The 19,191-nt window shown below is 47.7% G+C and overlaps 5 protein-coding genes across 5 annotated transcripts; 2 read left to right on the top strand and 3 right to left on the bottom strand.

Annotated features, from left to right (window-relative positions):
- Window positions 1-52: 52 nt before the first annotated feature.
- F5Y00DRAFT_126149 (uncharacterized protein) lies at window positions 53-7,957 on the bottom strand. The gene is made up of 3 exons (XM_048004125.1): window positions 1,190-7,957; window positions 527-1,131; window positions 53-468 (listed from the first exon to the last, which is right to left on the bottom strand). The coding sequence occupies exons 1-3, from the start codon at window positions 7,820-7,822 to the stop codon at window positions 342-344; spliced, it is 7,365 nt and encodes a 2,454-aa protein (XP_047863047.1). The 5' UTR covers window positions 7,823-7,957; the 3' UTR covers window positions 53-341.
- Window positions 7,958-8,594: 637 nt separating this feature from the next.
- F5Y00DRAFT_242361 (uncharacterized protein) lies at window positions 8,595-11,171 on the top strand. Its single transcript, XM_048008498.1, has one exon. The coding sequence runs from the start codon at window positions 8,768-8,770 to the stop codon at window positions 10,823-10,825; it is 2,058 nt and encodes a 685-aa protein (XP_047863046.1). The 5' UTR covers window positions 8,595-8,767; the 3' UTR covers window positions 10,826-11,171.
- A 134-nt stretch (window positions 11,172-11,305) lies between these two features.
- On the bottom strand, window positions 11,306-12,511 carry F5Y00DRAFT_242357 (bola protein). The gene is made up of 3 exons (XM_048008497.1): window positions 12,286-12,511; window positions 11,950-12,198; window positions 11,306-11,853 (listed from the first exon to the last, which is right to left on the bottom strand). Exons 1-3 carry the CDS (start codon window positions 12,307-12,309, stop codon window positions 11,575-11,577), a joined length of 552 nt encoding a protein of 183 aa, XP_047863045.1. The 5' UTR covers window positions 12,310-12,511; the 3' UTR covers window positions 11,306-11,574.
- Window positions 12,512-16,144, top strand: F5Y00DRAFT_242356 (acetyl-CoA synthetase-like protein). The gene is made up of 2 exons (XM_048008496.1): window positions 12,512-13,392; window positions 13,463-16,144. The coding sequence occupies exons 1-2, from the start codon at window positions 12,951-12,953 to the stop codon at window positions 15,574-15,576; spliced, it is 2,556 nt and encodes an 851-aa protein (XP_047863044.1). The 5' UTR covers window positions 12,512-12,950; the 3' UTR covers window positions 15,577-16,144.
- Window positions 16,145-16,472: 328 nt separating this feature from the next.
- F5Y00DRAFT_126052 (eukaryotic translation initiation factor 4E) lies at window positions 16,473-18,049 on the bottom strand. Its single transcript, XM_048004124.1, has 3 exons — window positions 17,286-18,049; window positions 17,161-17,232; window positions 16,473-17,108 (listed from the first exon to the last, which is right to left on the bottom strand). Exons 1-3 carry the CDS (start codon window positions 17,463-17,465, stop codon window positions 16,620-16,622), a joined length of 741 nt encoding a protein of 246 aa, XP_047863043.1. The 5' UTR covers window positions 17,466-18,049; the 3' UTR covers window positions 16,473-16,619.
- Between the last annotated feature and the right edge of the window lie 1,142 nt (window positions 18,050-19,191).

The following is a 19,191-nucleotide window of genomic DNA, read 5'->3' as shown; positions in this document are numbered from 1 at the left end:
CCTGGATAAACCACTAAACTCACTTTGACCTGGATAATTGTATTTCAAGTAACGTTATTATAATTATAGGTACGACATGGACTGTTATGCCTATTACTACCTAAAATGGGTATTCGCTATCAAAAGATGAAGGGAGACCTTCCGCGCTCTTATCTCGAACTGCTTTCGCTTATCCGCGTCTCGCTATTCCCGTAGTGAGGAGGTCAGGTTGCCCCATGCTCATCCGTATACCATATCTCTTGCAAAACGCCTCGTGAACTCGTTTCATGGTTAACGTCATATATACCATTCATACAAAATACCGCTCATCATCCTATAGTAAGCCTACGAAGACGCAATACCTATGTTGCACCTACATCCGTTGCTTCTTCGTCCCTTCTTGCAGCATTCGCTTCCTCTCGGTGGGGTCTCGATACTAGGAGCGGCACACTGGGCTGGTGCCAGCAATCCGGTGCTTCGAGAATGTATCTACGCCGTTCTGAGTCAGTACGATATATTTCTTTAACGCGTTAGAATAGTAGCGTACCTGGCCATAGCCTCTCTAAATCTCGACTTGTATTCCTTCGGGCTGGTTACGGTTGGTTTATTACGACCGCCGCCCGCGAAGCCGCGGTCCTTGATCCAGCTTTCAAGTTTCTTGTCCCATGTGTACGTTCGAATGCAGTCAATGATACCTACCACCAACTCTTTCTGTATCTCGTCCACGGCGATCATCAGAGAGTAATCCATGACGTTCTGTCGGGCTAAAAATAGCGTATCGTTCCAGACTGAGTCACGCAAAGTTTTCTTCGAGTGTTCCCTCGCGAAAAGCGGCGATTCGTAAATATATTCCACCATATTCTCATCGAGAAGAACTTCGTTACGCTCTCCAGTCACCTGGATCTTTCGGTTTCTCATCGAACCCTTCAAGTCGAAGATCCTCGAAGGAGCCCGATCGTAGAATAAGTTTTCCATAAGAAGCAAGTCCAGTTTGATCTCCGTGTTGGTTACCGGGTTTTTGATAGTGATTTGAAAGAACCCTAGCATCTTGGCAATTACTGACGGGAGATCATGGAAAAGCGCCTCCGCCATCAAACCGAAATACGCTGGTGCAAACTTCAAAAAAGCAGCCGTCTCCACTGGCGACAAAGACTAGTAATATAATCAGCACACCCGCCTACGTAAGGATGGAGCTTACACCCTTGCTTACCTTCATTACCAACCGGTCGTCTAGAGTCTTCAAGAAAACTGATTTCGTCTTGCCACCTTTGGAATCCCATTTTAAACACCGGGACAGAGACTCGATGATGCGGTCGGCGACACCGCATTTCCGTCGTAAAGCGTCGAACTGTTCGGCATAGAAGATTTTAACCAGCATTTTCGCCGTTCCTTCGGTAAATTGATACTTGTAATGGGAACTCGTAGTATGGACGAGTTTAGTTTCCAGTTGACTTTCGGTGATATCTTCCTCTATGTTTGAATATACCTCAGAATGTGCGTCGTCCTCTGTATCTGTCCCCGCCGAGGCTGCAACGCTCTCACTACCCTTCTTGCGATAAAATGTGCGAAGTTTCTCTTTATAATCCTCGGAGCTCAAGGCGAACGCAATGAGCGAGCTTGGCTCATCTTCCCGGACAATGATGTCAGAATCAATGAAAATATGGTCAGCTGCATTTAGGGGGTAATCTAGCCCAGGCCACAGGCTAGCTGAGCGCTCATTCCAAAAATTAGTGAGTACCTTCATGAAGTTATTCTTGTCCTGCTTGGGAAGTTCTGTGGGAATCTCCGCGCTGGAGTCAAACGACTCGGCAATTTGTTCAAGCGTTGTACCATCGATCAACGAATGCTCTGTGTCGCTTTCCCCTTGCTCATCATCTGTGGGTCCTGGACTATTGTTGTGCGCCTGGTCGTCAGTTTCACCTTCAGTCGCAATTTCATCTCGATGTTGATGGTCATCCTTTGGAGATTGTCTGTCCTCTGCTGGCGCTTCGACAGCCTCATTTCCTTGCGGATGGTCTTGCATTCCTAATTGATTCTTTGATCTAGGATCAACTGATCCCGATGCGGTTGCATGCTCATCCTCAGCAGGACCTGGTTCCAGTACGGCCTCATCCACGTCTTCGTAAACCTCAACTATAGCTTTAGTCGTGGAATGCTGGAGGAAAGGCCTCGAATGAGACATTCTTAGTTTTCGTTTTTCACGATCTTTTTCACGCTCTTTCTCGAACTCACGACTGAGCTGTTCGAAATGCTTACGAATGGTAGACACCCTAGAGTCTTTCTTTCCAATAAAACGGGGGATAGACGACTGGTTACCCTTGCGGTGCGGCCGGAGACTACTAAAAAGCTTCTTCTCGCTTTTAGCGGATTCGCTAGCAGCCTTCCTGATTTCGCTTCCGCTTGTCACCTCCGGAAAAGATCCCTTGTCTTTATCTTTGTCCTTGTTGGTACTAAACATCTTTTTACCTACTGCAGAATGTAGGCGGGGCAAGGTCGGAACGCTATTCACAGGGTGTGATATGGCGCGTACCATAGGTGGCGAAACGTTTGATCCTATCCTACGGGATGAGCTGCGCTCCGGCGTCGTCCCCTGAGGCCCTCCAGCGGTCCCAAACCGCTCGTTCTTCGTACTTTCAGGAACCAACGACTGCTGTTGTCGACGAAGTTGTTCAACTTGCTCAGCTAGTGACATAGGCGGTACCGTGCTTGTTACCAACCGTGGCGCAACCTCGGGGGATGATGCTGAGACTGTATCTGTGATATTTGGTACTGATACTTCCTGACTATCGACGTTATTATCCTGTTTGCTTGGGGAGGAACTGCTGGGTACGGGTGATTTCGGTGTCGCAAGATCCAGTGGCTCAATCCTCTCCAGAGTTTCTTCCTGAGGCGGTACATCTAGCGGGGTTTTTTCTTGGATTGTATCGAGCTGGGAAGCATCAGTAGTAGCTTCTGATTGTTGAGTATCCTGCTTGGGGTCGCTTTCCGGCGTACTCGTCTGGGTATTTTCTTCTGTGTTATCGGTGGCTTCGTTTTGGACTTCATTGCTATTAAGAGATTCCTTTGATTCGTCCGTGAACATTTTACGAAGGTGAATCATAGTTAGCTTTCGAATATCCTTGTCAGAAGGAAGAAAATCGGCTTCGAACTTGGAAAAAGCGGCATCCCATTCGGCCACCTTCACGAGCATCTCTCGTAAAACTATATTAAATGGAATTACCTCGTAATATTTAGATTCCATATATTTATCCTGAAGCTTCCGAATAAGCGAGGTGTGATCATCGTGTATTTTTTTCCACAACCGGTCCATTTCTGCCTTGCATTGTTCGGCCTTTTCAGGGATAATACTCTCGGTATTAATGGCTTTTAGTCGTAATTTGACAGATGTCGTGAACCGCGTCCAACGCTCTTGAGCATTTAGAAATATTTCGTTTTTCATGTTGAGATCATGCCCAACATTCCAAGTAATCCTAGCTCGAGGTACAATGATTTCTAAGAGGTCAATTGGCTCGTAATGGACGCGTACAACCTTGCCGTTCAACCCAAAGTGTCGTATATGATCGCGATGGTGGTCGTGAGGACAGTCCCAGCCCCCTAGATTCTCGTCTTTGACTAGAGTGGTACCCCTACTCCAAAATGATAGTTCTAAATATTTTCCAAATGAATACTTCCATGCCCCTCTTGACATTTCCGTTTCGCTGGTTTCTCGTTTGCAATGCTTACAGTAGCTCCACATCATGATACTGTCTTCGTGGCGTCGGTCTCTGGTATCTTGCTCAATGAATATAGTAATTCGTGCTTCGCCATGAACGTACGTTCGGTGATGCTCATACAATTTGCGATCGCATCCATTCGATTCGCAGGTTGAGTCGGCGCCATAGCAGATATCTTCAATGTATTGTCCCAAAGTACAATCAGGATCCATACCACTGCTTCTATCGACATGCTCATCGTAAAAGCCAAGTGCGATCAGATTCGGCTCTAAACACGGGATCTTAGTTTCAGTACAGATGACAGAATGTAGGACAACTATGTTCTGGTGGGCATAAGGTTCGAAAAGCCCAATATTGCCCTTGATGTAGTTTTCCCATTGTCTTGCTTGCGTTTGATAGTTGTAGAGAGCCCTGTCGTATTCAGCATCGTGGACAGCATGAAGAATTTCCCTAATCTGTCTAGGGGCGTTATGGCTCGTCTCGAGAACCATTTCCGGTTTAATGAGCTGGAACTTTGATGGATTAGACTTTTCGTTGTCTGCGCGGCGCTCCTCAATTACATCTTGATCCCGCAACCGCTTTAAGTGAGCTAGCTTTCTTTCCTGCTCCCGAGCTTTCATAAGTAGATATGGTGGTGCGAATTTAACGAACGGCGACACAGAGAGGATTCTTGTTTGATACTTGGCCACCATATCACTGTAAAAGGTTGGCATAGGAACATCTTCCGGAACAGAACTGTCGTGAGGTGCCCGAGAGTGTGTTTCATGGATCGGAATTAACTCGCTGGCTGGTTGGGTTGATAGAAGTTGATCTTGTGGTATATTGCTGTCCGGCGATGCTTCAACTGCCTTCCCGGAAGAATGATCTTCTTGGCTTAATGGCATCTCATCTTGAGTCATATTTTTCTGTGCATCATCATCTATTGTGGCCTTAGTACCTACTGAGGGTTGACTGCCATCAGTAGTTTGAGTGGAACCTCTCGATATATCTTCTTCGGTAGGAAGCTGAATTAATAAATCCCGCAATAGACACGACTCGAGTTTGAGGTTATACACTACATATACCATGAACTCAGTTATGTGTTTGAGCTTCGCAAGAATAGGCGTAGATGCACCTCTGAGAGCAATGGTACAACCGAGATCTTCTAGGAAGCTAGACAAGAAGATGTACGTCTTCTTTCGACCTGGAATATCCTCATTGACGAACGTTTTCACCTCGTAACCCGAACTCTTTCCTGTCTGGAACTGATGCGGAGGAAGCGCCAACATATCTACAGAAGAGATAATCTCTGTCTCTAGGCATCTTGAAACAGCTGAGAGTACAGAAGGTTTCACGTTGTAAGCAACAGAGATCTTCGCGTCCCAAAGAAATTGTAACGCAAGACCTGAGACGCTCTTCTCGGCTAATAACAACTGAGGGCGGAGGGCTATAATCCTATTCACTAACTGTTTTAGAAACTCTCTCTCCTGTTCGATAACAGGTTGGAGGCTCATGAATTGTTGTTGATGTCGTTGGTATTCGATCGGAAAAGACACAATAACAACACGAGGGCAAGGCATGCGGCGTGGCATGCTCTTCAAGGCCAGTTTCTTTGTAAATATCACGCCTGAGACATAGCAAGTATCACTTGGCCTACCTCCCGGAATCTTCTTGAGTTTGACGTAGTGCCGAATATCGATGTCGTCTCCTCTATCGATATCAGGATCAACGGATGAAGCACATTTTAAAAGGATTGGTATTAATGCCTTCTCCCAGGCGCTTACGTTTGGCACCTTGGAATCTTCAAGCAATTGTCGCAGGAGCTTCCGGACGTGTAACAAGCTCGCCGGGTTAAGTTCCAATCGAGGTTCTTTATCTCCTTTCATAGAAGAACTCCGAGTGGGGCGTGGTAGCGGTGACCCTCCTGGACTATCAAATAATGGAAGTGTCTCATTTGATCCAGTCGGGCCCCTTATCACGGCCGATTTAGGTCGAGGAGAGCGAACGTGCTGCCCACTAGCAATACTCATGTTTCGTCGTCTGGAGGATCTTGGATGAAAATCGTCCAGGCCACGGCTAGTAAAACTTACGCCACTGATGCTTTTGTCCGTTTGCGCTCGGTTTCTAAGTTTCCTCCCGGCATTAAGGTACGCTAAACTTGACCTCTCAGAATCCGTTGCGGGTGACGCGTGAAATTCGGATCCAGCCATAGCCCCCGCAATACTCATCTGTTCATCGTCACTAGATTCGTCCGACATGAAAGGCGCTAAATCTGGATCGATAACATTGTCGTCATGGAAAGCATGCAGTCCGGGTTTTTTACTTGCTTCTTCCGTTGCGGATTTTCGGAACGGTGCTCTTTGCTCTGGAGATGGTTTAAGGCGATTCCATAGAGTATGCTTCGAATGGTGGCGTCTATGGCTAGAAGACTGTGGTCTGCCTGAGGTATTAGACTTCAAAGACCTAGACGAACTTGGTAATGATCTCTTGTCATCGTCAAGGTCGTCTGTTCTCTCAGAGATACTAGCATCATCTCGATCGGCTTTTGAGAATGGCGAATACCCTCGCTTAGATTGACTACCACGGAATATTGCTGGGAGAAATGAATCGTCGGCCGAATCGTCAGACGCAGCGCCATCTTGTCTTTGGAGGATGATACCCAGACAAGGCGTACATACACGGAGTGTCCCCTGAACCCCAAACCGCTGGCCAGATATTATAGACGTACATCCGCTATCAAAAATGCAGCCGCACGTTCGACAATGATGTTTGCGGCGAAAAGCGGTAAACAGAGCACCACATAGAAAGCATTCCTTGCAAGTCTCATCTGCCATCCAGAAGTCTTTACTTAAGACTTGTTTTCGCATGGAAGCTAATTGCGCGTTGACCATTTCCGGAGCGCCCTCATCAGTAGTCGTGCCCGGAATCCTGTACTCACCGGATCGTATCCGTTGAGTTGAGGGGATTTGTCCAAATGACCCATGATGAACACTGTTATGAGCAGATGTGTTAACGGGGCTATGTTCCGTCGTACCTCTAGATAAGGAAGAGGACCTAGAAAGATCGCCAGAAGTTCTAGAATGGGTGATCCGGTCAATTAGAGCGGGTCTTCTGATAGCATCTCTAGGGGAAAGCAAATCAGGCTGGGGTTGTATGGAAGAGTCCGATGAAGTCGGATTAGGAGCCGTAGAAATAGGCGACACAACATTAGATCTCTTTATAGGACTAGTAGCAGAATCGGTATGCCCATCTACAATTAATCCATCCTCTCGCCTCGAATGACTAGGGATTGCAATCTTGTCCGGGTTAGAGGCACGCTTATTTTCGGATGCATCATATATCGACGATAACTCCGGGACCGGATTATGTTGCCCATCGTTTGACCTGCTAATACTCCTTCTTCCGCCTCCTTTACTTGCGCCATCTTCAGTCTTGGCCGACGCACCCCGGGTACCGTCCTTGAAAGCGCTGACATGTACGGGCGCTACGGAGGCTGTCGCTTTTGTCGTATTTGGTATGTTTTGACGACTTAATGAGGCGGATTTTGAAATCGTAACCCCACTGAGATTAGTAACAGATGAAGTCATCGTCGACTGGGGTTGCTGGGATTGACTTTCGCTAGTCGGAGCTGCACTTGAAGAAGCAATATTAGAGTTCATCGGCTCAGACTGGGATGAATTGAAAGTTAAACTCGTAGCGCCCGTATCAACTCTCGGCAAAGAGGTAGAAGGCTTCGGGCCTGTGGTGCTAGTACTCGAGCTCTTCTTCGATGCGGTATCCCCATCGATCGATTCGGAGTTCTCTTTGGTACCTGTATTCACCACTGATTTGTCCTTCCCACTAACCCCAACAGCCTCTTTAAATCGAGAATAGAGCCCGCTCAAGCCATTTTGCACAAGGTCGCTCCCAATTCCTTTGTTTTCCGTGGGAGCTATAGATTCTGGCGGTGGCGCAAAGTCGTTAAAGGTAGTTAGGACATCTTTTTCCTTAGCGGAGGTATGTATTTTATCAAGAGCCTGGGCAAGTTGGTCCTTGTCGATTTGAGGAGAGGTAAGGGATGCCGAGTCGATCGATTCCTCGCAAGATTTAGGAGCAGATGAGGATACTATCGAGGGAGAGATTGGAGTTGGGGATGGTTTTTTATCAGACATGGTGGCGATCGATTTGAGACATGAGCGATGTAGTCAAGCTGACCAAAATGCTAAAGCCAACACTAATCAGTACCGAGGAAGATAGCTCATACACTCTTGATTTACCTCGACAGCCTCGAGAGTTCCTGTCAATATGCGCTTCTATTTACAGCTTCTGTGGATGTAGAAGAAGAAGAAGAAAGGTTCCCTCGCGAGTTGGTTCGGGGTGTCTCGATAGCCCACGCACGTCGGTATCTGAGAAGCATAAGTAGTACGAACGGAAGAGGCCTGAGCGAATGGAAGCTAGGTAGGTACCTAACCTATACGGATTAATATTAATAAATGATCTATTAACAATGCATGGCGACGGCTGCCATAAAAAGAAAAGGCACTTGAAAGCTACTTCTTACAGCGAAGTAAGGATCTTATATAGTAACTGCAAAGGACCGAGATTGGTAGATAACGAAAGAGTGATGCAAGAGGCGGGCATGGGAAGCTTTATCCAGCTGTGGTTCCACTCTTTAGCGTTTGATGCAGCGAGCGACAAGCTGCTTGACGTATAACCATGGTTTGTTTTATATACCTATGAGGTACATGTTAGGATGTATTTGACTACTTCCGAGGTACTAACTTCATGCATGGCCACACATTCATTGGGATGGAAAGTAAGTTTGTACAACCCGAGCTCGAAGGGACTAAAAGACCCCGCAACGCCAACTGAATCATTGGCACGTGAGTTCGTATCTCTTTCATAGTTCCGTCTCCACTATCTAATTCTCTCACGCGTCAAACGCGTTAATGGATTCAATTCATCTTCCAACTTATCACCAATCAATACGTGAACCCCGTCCATTCAGCCATGAAGCGGGCGCTAAACCAACATAAGAGATACACTAATACCTTGTCGAATATATTACGATCTGAATTCATTAGTATTATGAGTACTATTGAAGCCACCAGTTCAAGATGGCAAAGCAGTCTAACCCAGTCCCCGGGCTTAGATCTCCGTCAGATCTCTTTGGGGAAACGAAGATTCATCGGTGTCTTGTCAAAATTGGGAGCGACCAACAGAAACTTTTAGCGCTCCCTAATTCATGGGCTCAATTTCTCAGTAGAAGTTCTAAGCCTTTTCTAAACGTACCTCCTGAAGTACTACAGGACCTGAAGGAGTATTACTCTCGGCAATTACAGCCAACGCAGTCAGACGAAGCCATTTCATCAGCTGATGCACAGGCCGATATCAATGGACAGGATGAACAGCAATCTCAAATTGCTCAATCTGAACACGACGCTGAAAGTGATAATGAGGAGGAGGAGGTTCAAATCACATCATCATGGCCATCAAGCCCTGAGCATCACAGATTTATACCCGAAAGAACAAGTGATGAAAATCCTCAGCAGCCATTTATTACGCAAGTCCCACCTATATCTCCCCCTCAGCCTACGAAACCTACTCTATCTAAACAACAAGCTCTTCCTCCCTTCCCACACAGCAGCCAAGAGCAAGAAGAACCTCTTGAGGTCGAGGTACCGACTGGCATTAACGACAATATTCCCCCTTTCGGAAAATTAGATGCGCATATGGGCACGACGCCCCCTTCCGCTCAAGTGGTACCGTGTACCTATGAGCAGTCGGAGCAGTCGTCTTTGTCATCGAAAACAAAGCCGAAGCAACCAATCTACAAAGAAGTCCCTGAATTCTATCGCCCGCAAAAAATTAGGCCAGTATCAGCTCATCCCAGCCTAGGCGTGGCAAGATTAGAGCATACTGTTGCGCCATTTCCCAACGCACAGGGTGCCGAATTAACGGGCAATCCACCATCTTCGATTATACCATCTACTGTCCCGGATGCGATTCCACGGAGGAATCCGCCTACTTGGCAAGTTAACCGGCCTAACTCTCCATCTGGGAATCCTCGTATTGGTCACGACAGTATCGAAGCCCCGGATTCTCCACAAACTCAACCACCTTCACCCGAATACAGCCCTCCAACGCCGCAGCTCAGATCTTCGCCACCTGTTCCACATATTCCTCGAATTTCATCACCGGTCATGAGTCAACCGTATTCGGTATCGCAAACACCATTTATCCGTTACACTTTAACGTACCCAAGCTACAATGGAAGCATCAATGACTTCGTGACTGCTTGCATGTATATTCAGCTCCAACAGCGAAGGATACGAACGTCATTGTACGATGATTTTATTCGAGCGTGGCATGAAGGTTATCTGCCATATGTCCAGGAATGCGACGAGGCAGAGCCTCCCGTGAAGGCGTTAAATGCCATTGACTGGTATAACCAGATTGATGATGACCCAGTATTTACGTCGCGAATTATTATAAAACAAAATCTTGAGTCAACTCTTAATTCTTATCCAGATGAGCTCAGTGCATGTCGGGGCCTCCTAGGCCTATCATCAGGACAGTCTCGAGGCCCAACGAGCACTCCGGATGCTACTCTTCTGGCGAAAGGTCACATCTCTTCGCCAAAACTTACTGTCACGGGAGACGCCATGCCTAGCGGAAAAGGTCAAGATATTCCAGCAGTAGAGACGACTAAAAGTGCATCTAATGACATCCCTTCGGCGGCTTCACCCATACCCCCGAAGCCAAACCACAAAAAAATCATTCCAGTTACCCAATCGATGGGAGAGATCGGGTCAAGGCCAACTAAACCTAAGGGGCTTACGCGATCCTTCTCCGAAACATCTCGTCACAAGAGGAAATCAAGCGAAGAACTCAATTTTTCCCCGCCTAAGAGGGTATCAGTCAACTCCCTAGCTGGACCCGACTCCGGAAGCGATACAACCACCGTGAAGCCCGAAGTCCCTAAAATTCCAGCTCGAGGTTCTCCCACGCCTAGTTCTATAGCGGAGAGAAAGAGGAAATACGCCAACGACCCGAAAAAGAGAATCGAATTGTTTAAAAAGTTCGCCACGAAGAAGCGGTATAAGCGGGAAAGGGACAGTATCACGAGCTCGGCGCCTGTGAGCAATACTCCGACGTCTGCCCAGAGAGGATAGACATCGGCGTACAAAAGTTGTACGATATCTGTAAACCGTGCAAACCGGGAAAAGCTGACATGTTCTACGGTTTGTTAACTTACGGAGTTTCAGGGTGGTACTTGTGCGTATATCGCGAGCTTGAGATACCCCGATTTGCGATCATTTACGTGTCTGGGAGACATGTATTACATATCGTTTAGAGAATTTTACGTGAGACAGCCAATGTGTAGATACTACCTCGCCATAATATTACTACTACCAAGCACGCATTAGACAACAGTCGACTCCAATTCCTGACTACGGAATATAGTAAGGTATATTCGTCACGAGGTAAACTAGAATGATAGGTACCATGAGATAGGCCTTAATAGTAAATCTACGTCTACCTAGATACTCACATGTGAATCTTAACACTGCGACTTCCGCGATTATTTTCATATAGACCTTGTTTTCCATGCAATGTTAAGAAATGCTAAGAAGTAAAATAGGAGGATCAGGTGTAAAGCATATGTGGATTATGAAGTTGTAATAGAACTTATGAGCTAGGTTAACTATGTCTCGTGTTTATTACCTCGGTTATCAAAACACATTTGCTTCGCGAAATGATGAATCGTCATGTATTGGGTAGCTTAACATACTGCGACTGGTGAGTAAAGCTAGAGAAACCCTCTTGTATGTACACTAGTATCGTACATACATATCAATCATCTCCACGCCTCAAGTTCTAGCTGAAGCTAGGTAGACTCAGCAATACTAGTAGCGCCCTACTACTGCTGCTGTTTCTCTTGCCACTTCTGTTCCTCCTCGGGGGTCATAGTGCGCAGCTGCAGCGCGTGGATGCCGCCTTCCCGAGCCATCTCGTCGTCTAGAAGCTGGTAAATAAGGCGATGGCGGGCGGGCTGCATCTTGGACTTGAAGGCATCGGAGGTGATGACTAGCCTGAAATGTGTCTCCTTGGAAGTGTTACCCACCATAGCCTTGTGGTGAGAATGGTTGGCGGAGTCGTTGAAGATCTCCAGTCTAGAAGGTTTGAGGGCTTCGGTGATCTAAGTGCGAAGGGGGCCAGCGCAAGTTCGGATTAGTACGACGGCTTACTATATTATACTACTCATTCGGGGCCCCGAAGCTGAGTGTGCATTTACCTTTGCCCGAATGGTGTCCTCCACCGGCGTATTCGACGCCCCGGATGATGCCATAGTGGAAAGCTGTTTGGTTACCCTGCCGGTCCAGGCTCGCACGTGTCGCTGCAACATATATGTATGTATGTAATATGTAAGATGTAGGGTTGAGATGGTATGTAAGGTTACCCCCTTCTTATCCTCTGGCCTGGTTTTCTCCCTTCGAAGCCCAAGGATCGAACCTTTTAAATTCCCGATCAGATATGGTGTTGACTAAAACGGATAGGTAGGGTGTTAGTGAGGGTTGTGAACTGACGAATGAGAAAAGACGGAAGATATCTGCATTAAGCAGGTACGTACCTGGTTTAACTCATCGAGGTCCATTCATGCATATATTCCGTATGTACCTGAGTACCCTGAGCTTAAACGGTGGGGTGGAACTACCTAGGATTGATGGATATTTTCGGCCGGCCGATGCGGACCGGCAAGAACTAAAAGTCGCTGGAATTAATTGGCCAATGAGAAACATTTACGGTAAAAAAAGCGATCCCGAGATTCTCAACAAACAATTCCCATGTTCCACTTTCTGTAAGCTTTTGTTCTTGAACTGCTATTATGCTAGACGTGCTTAGTTTTATCACTGGGGTTTTCGGGCATATTCAAGCCTATCGTGTCCGAAGAGTCTAGAAGGGTTATTATGCACACACAGTATTGTTGGACTGGTACAATACGAATACACCAAAATTCCATGCCACTATCTGACGACTTCAAGTACCTATCACGGATTTGACTGAGCCGACTTACAGGATCTATCCTCTATCTATCCCATCTATTCCCCCCCTGCTCGCGAGTTCTTGGTATTTCAAATACCCATACACACTGCCGTATTCCCCCAATCCATCCTCCGGCTCGTCCTCCTGCCTATTCAGAGGGGTTTGCATGGGGGTGGTATTATGTCCGAGAGGAGAGAGAGGCGGCTGTGAAAGTACTTATTCCTTATAACTCCCCTCCTTACACCCCCCGTGATGCGATTGAGTTGTACTGGGCTTCGTTTGGTTGTTAATGCTCCATCGTCATCTCAGCTGTTTAGGTCTATTTCAGCCACGCATTCTTTGAGTCCTTGTTTTATTACATCTGGTACTACGTCTATATATACCCCTAGTTTCGTCCCACGTCCCTCGTGTCCCTTGTCAAATCGCTCATCTCCCCTCTTCGGCAAATACACCACCCACGTCAGGATGGCTTCCACTCTAACCCTCCCTAAGATCCCTATCTTCGAAGCCATCGCTAGCCACAATCCGCAGTCCACCGCCGTCGTCCACTGCCTGTCCCGTCGGACGTTCAAGTATGGCGAATTACTCCCGGACGTGAGTCGCGTGCGCGATCGAATCCTCGAAGCCGCCGGCAAGTCGGACATCCGGGGCGAGCGGGTTGCCTTTCTTATAGAGAATAGCTACGACTATGTTGGTATGAGCTATTCAACCGCCATAATTGCCGGAACTTCATATACGACTGGTTACTGACTCGTGTTATTTAGTCACATACCTGGCTATTCTAGCAGCGCATGCCATTGCCTTACCACTGTCCCCACCATTCCCGGCACCCGAATTGCAATATATCCTGTCCCAGTCGCAGGCTATCCTTTTGCTACACTCGCCGAAGTACGCCGCCAAGGTCGATGAAGTCCTCACCACGCCAAGTAAGGAACTCGATGTCGCACCATCACCAACTCCCGTCGAGTTACCGAAGCACCTTGGCGCAATCTCGGAAACGTTCGAGTCGGTTACGCTCACGGACGATGACGATGTAGAGGGCGCTGGAATGATGCTATACACATCCGGCACGACTAATCGACCTAAAGGAGTACTGCTGCCTCAGACCGCGCTTACGGCTCAGGCCCGCGCCCTGATTGAGGCGTGGAAATATACACCGTCGGACCGACTGCTACATGTGCTCCCTCTCCACCACATCCACGGCACCGTCAACGCATTGCTTACGCCACTTTTCGCCGGTAGCAGCATCGAGTTCCTCTTCCCTTTCAACGCAGACACAGTTTGGCGACGCTTCGCAACGCCGTTCGTGAATTCGCCACAAGTTGCTGCTGCTATTGCTAAGCCGAACGGCGTGGCTCACGCAGTTAAGGAAGCTGCGAAAGAAGTTGTAAAGGAAAACGGTATTACGAATAGCGTCCCCCAGTTCGTTAAGGCAAACGGATTTGTCAAACCCAGTAGCCTCCCTAATGGCATCCCCCAACCGGTAAAGACAAATGGATTTCACCCAGCAGTTGGTGAGGCGAATGGAAATATTACCCCCATTACGGAAACAAATGGCACCACCACTCCAGCCCTAGAACTGAACGGATTCGGCAATCCCGTTTCTTCGGAAATCAGCCGTCTAGCAGCGGTCATTAACCATCTAGCAGCTGAGGTTAGCAACCTCGCCGCGAAGATCAGTCAGCCTAACCAACCAGCTGCACTGACAAACGGCCTTAATCATGTCATATCGCAGCAGACAAATGGTGTCGCTCCCTCGCCAGCTCTATCCGCCAACGGTTTCGACACACCCATCACGTCGACAAGTGGCCGTAATACTCCGGTCGTAGAAGCGACCACCTTTGTCAAGCAACCCGAGCCGCAGAAGCCTGCTGCCCCTGCCGCTGTCACTGAACCCGTCAACGAAGAGAAGTACAAGAACTTATCTCGCGTTAAGATTACATTCTTCACCGTCGTGCCTACGGTGTATACGCGCCTGCTCTCGACTCACAAGACACTCCCTCCGGCCATCGCTGAAGCCGGTCGTATCGCTATCAGCCCAGAACACATGCGCGTATCGATCTCCGGATCGGCAGCTCTTCCGACACCTGTCAAGCGTGCCTGGAAAGATCTCAGTCGCGGAAACGTGCTGCTCGAGCGGTACGGTATGACAGAGGTAGGCATGGCGCTGTCCTGCGGTCTCGACTATGGCGACCGTGTCGATGGCAGCGTCGGGTGGCCTCTCCCTGGCGTAGAAGCTCGACTCGTGGACAACGAGACAGGTACCATCATCGAGGACCTCGACCCCTCCGAGCCCGTTCCTGAAAAAGAGCGGTCAGGCGAAATCCAACTCCGCGGCGCCAATGTGTTCCAAGAATACTGGGCCAATCCCGCTGCCACATCCAAAGAATTCATCCCGTCGGATGACGGCAAGGGCCCATGGTTCAAGACCGGAGACGTAGCGGTTCGGCGCCATGTGCCTGAGGCCGGTCACGGCACGAGCGGCGAATGGGCCCGCGGGCCTATGTACTTCATTCTCGGCCGGCAAAGCGCCGACATCATCAAGTCCGGCGGCGAGAAAGTATCCGCGCTCGAAGTCGAGCGCGAGTTGCTCTCCCTACCCGAAATTGCCGAAGCAGCAGTAGTCGCAGTGCCTTCAGGAAAGTGGGGACAGAAAGTCGGCGCCGTCATCATCCACTCTCCCGAACACCTGCGCGAGCGACCCGCCTGGCGACCCCTCGACATGCGGCGCGCGCTAAAGGGACGACTGGCGAATTACAAGATCCCGCAAGTACTCAGGGTGGTCGAGCATATTCCGCGCAACGCCATGGGCAAGATTAACAAGAAGAATCTGCTGCGGGAGGTATTCTTAGATGACTTTAGCGGAGACGAGCTATAAGGACGCGGGGATACATGGATGGAGATAAGATGGGGAAACTGGATTCACCTAACCTAGGATTTTGGATCTAATATCACGATTGCACGTTGTATGTATGCATGCATGCTCTACCTTGGGGGGTTCACGTAGTGTCAATATCCCAGGGAGAACCAAAACGAAAGAAAGAAAGAAAGAAAGCAAGGAAGAGGGTGGGCCCATGCGATCCCACTATTAAAAGGACGATATGAAGCCCGATTCAACATGCAAAGGGAGATGAATCAACCAACGAAGCAGCTGAAACGGGAAACTGGAATGGGACGAAGCGAAGATGGAAATGAAACGCGACTGCGTGCTGCTGCACATGTGATTGGACGGGGTATTGGGTTTTTCGAGTCATGCGGGAATTTTCATGTCTATATGTTGTGTCCTCTCCGACGACCTATTTGTATATAGGGAATTCTTTCCTTTTCCCCTTAGTCGTTTTCGAGACGGCTGGTCTCTCTATCTGTAGAGTTAGAATCAATGCGGCTCGCTCGCCACCCTAGGACAGAAGCCTACCAATATTGACTATCCCTTGATTACCATTCAACAATATACGTTGCTAGATCAGTCGTGAATGTCAGCCTGTCAGCCGGGCAGTTTAACGTCAAATCATATGGTTAGCTATTACAGCGGTTACTATTCTTAATTTATTCGTGATATTGCATTCTATCTGCGGGAAAGAGAATGGCAATAATGCTACATGGATAGAAAAACATGATGGGTCATGAGCAACCCCTACTCGATTCCTTCATCGCTCACTGCCTAGTACTAGTTAGCCGAAGAGCATGCTACATGGTATCGATGAACGATAGACTGCAGCTGTCCGTAGCCTAGACCTCCTTTAATTCACTAATAATAGCCCACCCCGTACCAGTAGCCAGTAACAGACGACCGGCGAACGTACTCGACCCCTCCCACTAGTATCACTTCTGCCAAGGCGTTTTCGATTCCCAGTATCAAAATTGTAGACCATGTCAACAGCACCCAGTATTAGAATATCTGTCGAGATGGCATATAACAGTTTAGACGGTAAACTTGGCCTTAGCTCGAGTACTGCCACTGTGAGCTGAATCGGTGTGACCGGAAAATTCGACAACCTCGTTAGGGGGCAGCTTCAGGATCTCCTTGAACTGCTTGCCAATGGCCAATAGGATCTTCTGGCCCTTTTCGACGGTTCGTCCCTTACCGCCAGATACATCACCGTCGCCACGGCCCGGAATGCTCTTACCGATAGTCCGGGTCCAAACACCGATACGGTAAAAGGCCTTACGAACGTTGACGACAACACCCATAACCTCACCATCATCCTCTTCCTCGAGGGTCTCTCCGATTGCGGCTAGCATCGTATGTAGCCATAGGTCATTGATGTCGACGTTACGCTTGTCCTTAAATTGATAAGACCATTTGCCGCCGTGCTTGTTCTGGGGGTCTTCCCACTCCGGTCGGACGCCTTCTTTGAATAAATGGTAATCGGATTTCAAGGCTAGGTCAGAAACCGGCGCGATGTTGTTCTACAATACGGTCAGGCATGAACCAGATTAGGCCACTATAGAGACAACTTACATAAATACCCCAGAACTCCTCGACCGAGTTGAATGTGATTACCTCCTTGAGCAGGTCGTTCCAGTTATCTCCCTATTTGAAATTAGTACTCGGTTTACGATGCGTATATAATAAAGCAGACTAACCTTGCCGCTAGAGGGTTTAGTGAACCACAATGTCCACTTGTTCTGAAGAGGGTGCTTGACGTTGAAGTTGTCCTTGTCGTGGAAGACAGTGACCAACTTGCCGCTATCAGGCTCTTCTGCCTTTGGGCTCTCGCCTTCGGGGGAGATAGGGATGGTGGTGAGATCGACCTGTTCCGACATCTTGAATGGCGAGAACGGTACTAGAAGGAATAAATTTGGCGTAGACAGAGGGTCAAGTTTCGGATTTTGGATGTGTACGGTTGACCGATTTGCGATTTGGAATTTATGGTTTTAATATTCCAGGTAGGAGAGTAGAATTTCGGTATCTGAGGAAGGAATAGCAGCAAGCCTTGAGTCAGGCAACCTTAGGTATTGCGCAAGTTCCCTTTTCGTGGGATAGCAGATAGCAGTTGGGAAGGTGAGCGTGGGTGGTGAGGATATTACGGAATAGGCGAACGGATAGTGGAGGGGCAGTCGCAGCCGATCGCTAGTCGCAGAGGTAATGATTGACGACGATATGTAGAATGACAAAGGACGGTAGGTAGATAATCGGAATAGACTAACTATCACAAGCGTCGTTCGTCTTCGGTAAGGAATTTAATTATGACTTTGCGCCAGGCAGAAGTCGGAATTCTTTAGGGGGTCGGCGTTTGTGTCAAAGGAAAGCCTTTTTTTTTGCACAAGCGTTTGTGATGAAGCAAAAGTTATTGGCGTCGCAGTGGTGGGGCTGGCTTTTGGGACCTTCTCTTAAAAATCACTACTCCGGTTTCAGCATAATATGCACATTTCGAACAATACAATTGTGGTAGGTTACATAAGGTACTTGGGTACTTATCCACGTACTGATAAGAAAAATTAAACGTGAAACAGGGGTGTGTTTATAGTGTAAATAAGCACCGCCACAATATATCACACATTGAACAGTGTGCGGATTACTCTTCTTATGTACATACAACCACTAATAGCAATTAAATGGTTCATGCATTTATCGTGACTCATTCTTCTCATCCCATCCCATATCCATGTTGCCATATCCATATGCCTGTACTGACTTGTATATAAATCATCCTCATCTAATCGAGTGGCCTAACATAATATTACCAACTCAAACTCTTAACATCTTGTAACCATGCTTAACTAATACTTTATCATCACTAATCATCGTCATGAACTCTTCATCATCTTAAATAACCATAAAGACCTATTTATATCATTTACTATGGCGTCTTACGCATCCCAAGGCGGGGGCCTCTCCTTAGGCCCCAGGGACCCGATGGTCCTCCAGTGACGGCAACGCGCATTGACTTTTCTCAATCCCCTCTTGCAGACCACTATAATCCTTACTTCGCCATGATTATAAACAATCTTCTTACACCAGATAAATGTACTGCAGTCTTCTTATCAGTAGGTTCTGATTAGAAGACCTTAAATAAAGGCAAGTTGTGGCGTAAGTGCGAACAGATTCTATCTATCTTTCCCGACTAGGCCAATGCTCTGTCTCGGAGGCTTGCTTAGTACCTACCTACTTGAGGAAGTTAAGTCCTTGAGGAAGGGTGATGTACTATTTAAGCACATTGCCGGTATGCAGAACTTAAAAGCGAGCCAGGGAGCTAGCAAACCGGTTTGGAAACTAAGAGGAGCTAACGAGAGACTTAGTTTCTTACGGTACCGGCCCGGTAATTACTTTAAGCCGCATTGCGATGTCTTGTATTTATTTGGCGGTGGGGAAAAAGGCTTTTTAACCTGTTAGATATACTTGAGCGATATGCCTAAAGGAGATAATGATGGGAATGGCTCGGGAGGGGAAATAAGATTTTGGCCAAATCGTGTAAGCATGGGAAGGAAAAACAAATCTAAAGATAAGGATAAAACTAAACAACAGGTAAAAGAAAAGTCGTTTCTCGAT

The sequence above is a fragment of the Daldinia vernicosa genome (genome assembly GCF_022497035.1).
Source record: "Daldinia vernicosa strain CBS 139.73 unplaced genomic scaffold F5Y00scaffold_37, whole genome shotgun sequence".
Taxonomy (NCBI): domain Eukaryota; kingdom Fungi; phylum Ascomycota; class Sordariomycetes; order Xylariales; family Hypoxylaceae; genus Daldinia; species Daldinia vernicosa.
The sequence above is the reverse complement of the archived record's forward strand: the minus strand, read 5'-3'. Positions and strand labels throughout refer to the sequence as shown.

Coding starts and splice junctions, on each gene's coding strand:
- F5Y00DRAFT_126052 (XM_048004124.1), bottom strand. CDS start 17,465: ATGTCGGAACAGGTCGATCTCACCACCATCCCTATCTCCCCCGAAGGC. Junction 17,233..17,285: donor CTAAACCCTCTAGCGGCAAG/GTTAGTCTGCTT, acceptor AATTTCAAATAG/GGAGATAACTGGAACGACCT. Junction 17,109..17,160: donor AGGAGTTCTGGGGTATTTAT/GTAAGTTGTCTC, acceptor ACCGTATTGTAG/AACAACATCGCGCCGGTTTC.
- F5Y00DRAFT_242357 (XM_048008497.1), bottom strand. CDS start 12,309: ATGGACCTCGATGAGTTAAACCAG. Junction 12,199..12,285: donor ACCTCGATGAGTTAAACCAG/GTACGTACCTGC, acceptor TATCCGTTTTAG/TCAACACCATATCTGATCGG. Junction 11,854..11,949: donor AGGACACCATTCGGGCAAAG/GTAAATGCACAC, acceptor CTTCGCACTTAG/ATCACCGAAGCCCTCAAACC.
- F5Y00DRAFT_242361 (XM_048008498.1), top strand. CDS start 8,768: ATGGCAAAGCAGTCTAACCCAGTCCCCGGGCTTAGATCTCCGTCAGAT.
- F5Y00DRAFT_242356 (XM_048008496.1), top strand. CDS start 12,951: ATGCGATTGAGTTGTACTGGGCTTCGTTTGGTTGTTAATGCTCCATCG. Junction 13,393..13,462: donor GAATAGCTACGACTATGTTG/GTATGAGCTATT, acceptor CGTGTTATTTAG/TCACATACCTGGCTATTCTA.
- F5Y00DRAFT_126149 (XM_048004125.1), bottom strand. CDS start 7,822: ATGTCTGATAAAAAACCATCCCCAACTCCAATCTCTCCCTCGATAGTA. Junction 1,132..1,189: donor ACGACCGGTTGGTAATGAAG/GTAAGCAAGGGT, acceptor TTATATTACTAG/TCTTTGTCGCCAGTGGAGAC. Junction 469..526: donor TTTAGAGAGGCTATGGCCAG/GTACGCTACTAT, acceptor AGAACGGCGTAG/ATACATTCTCGAAGCACCGG.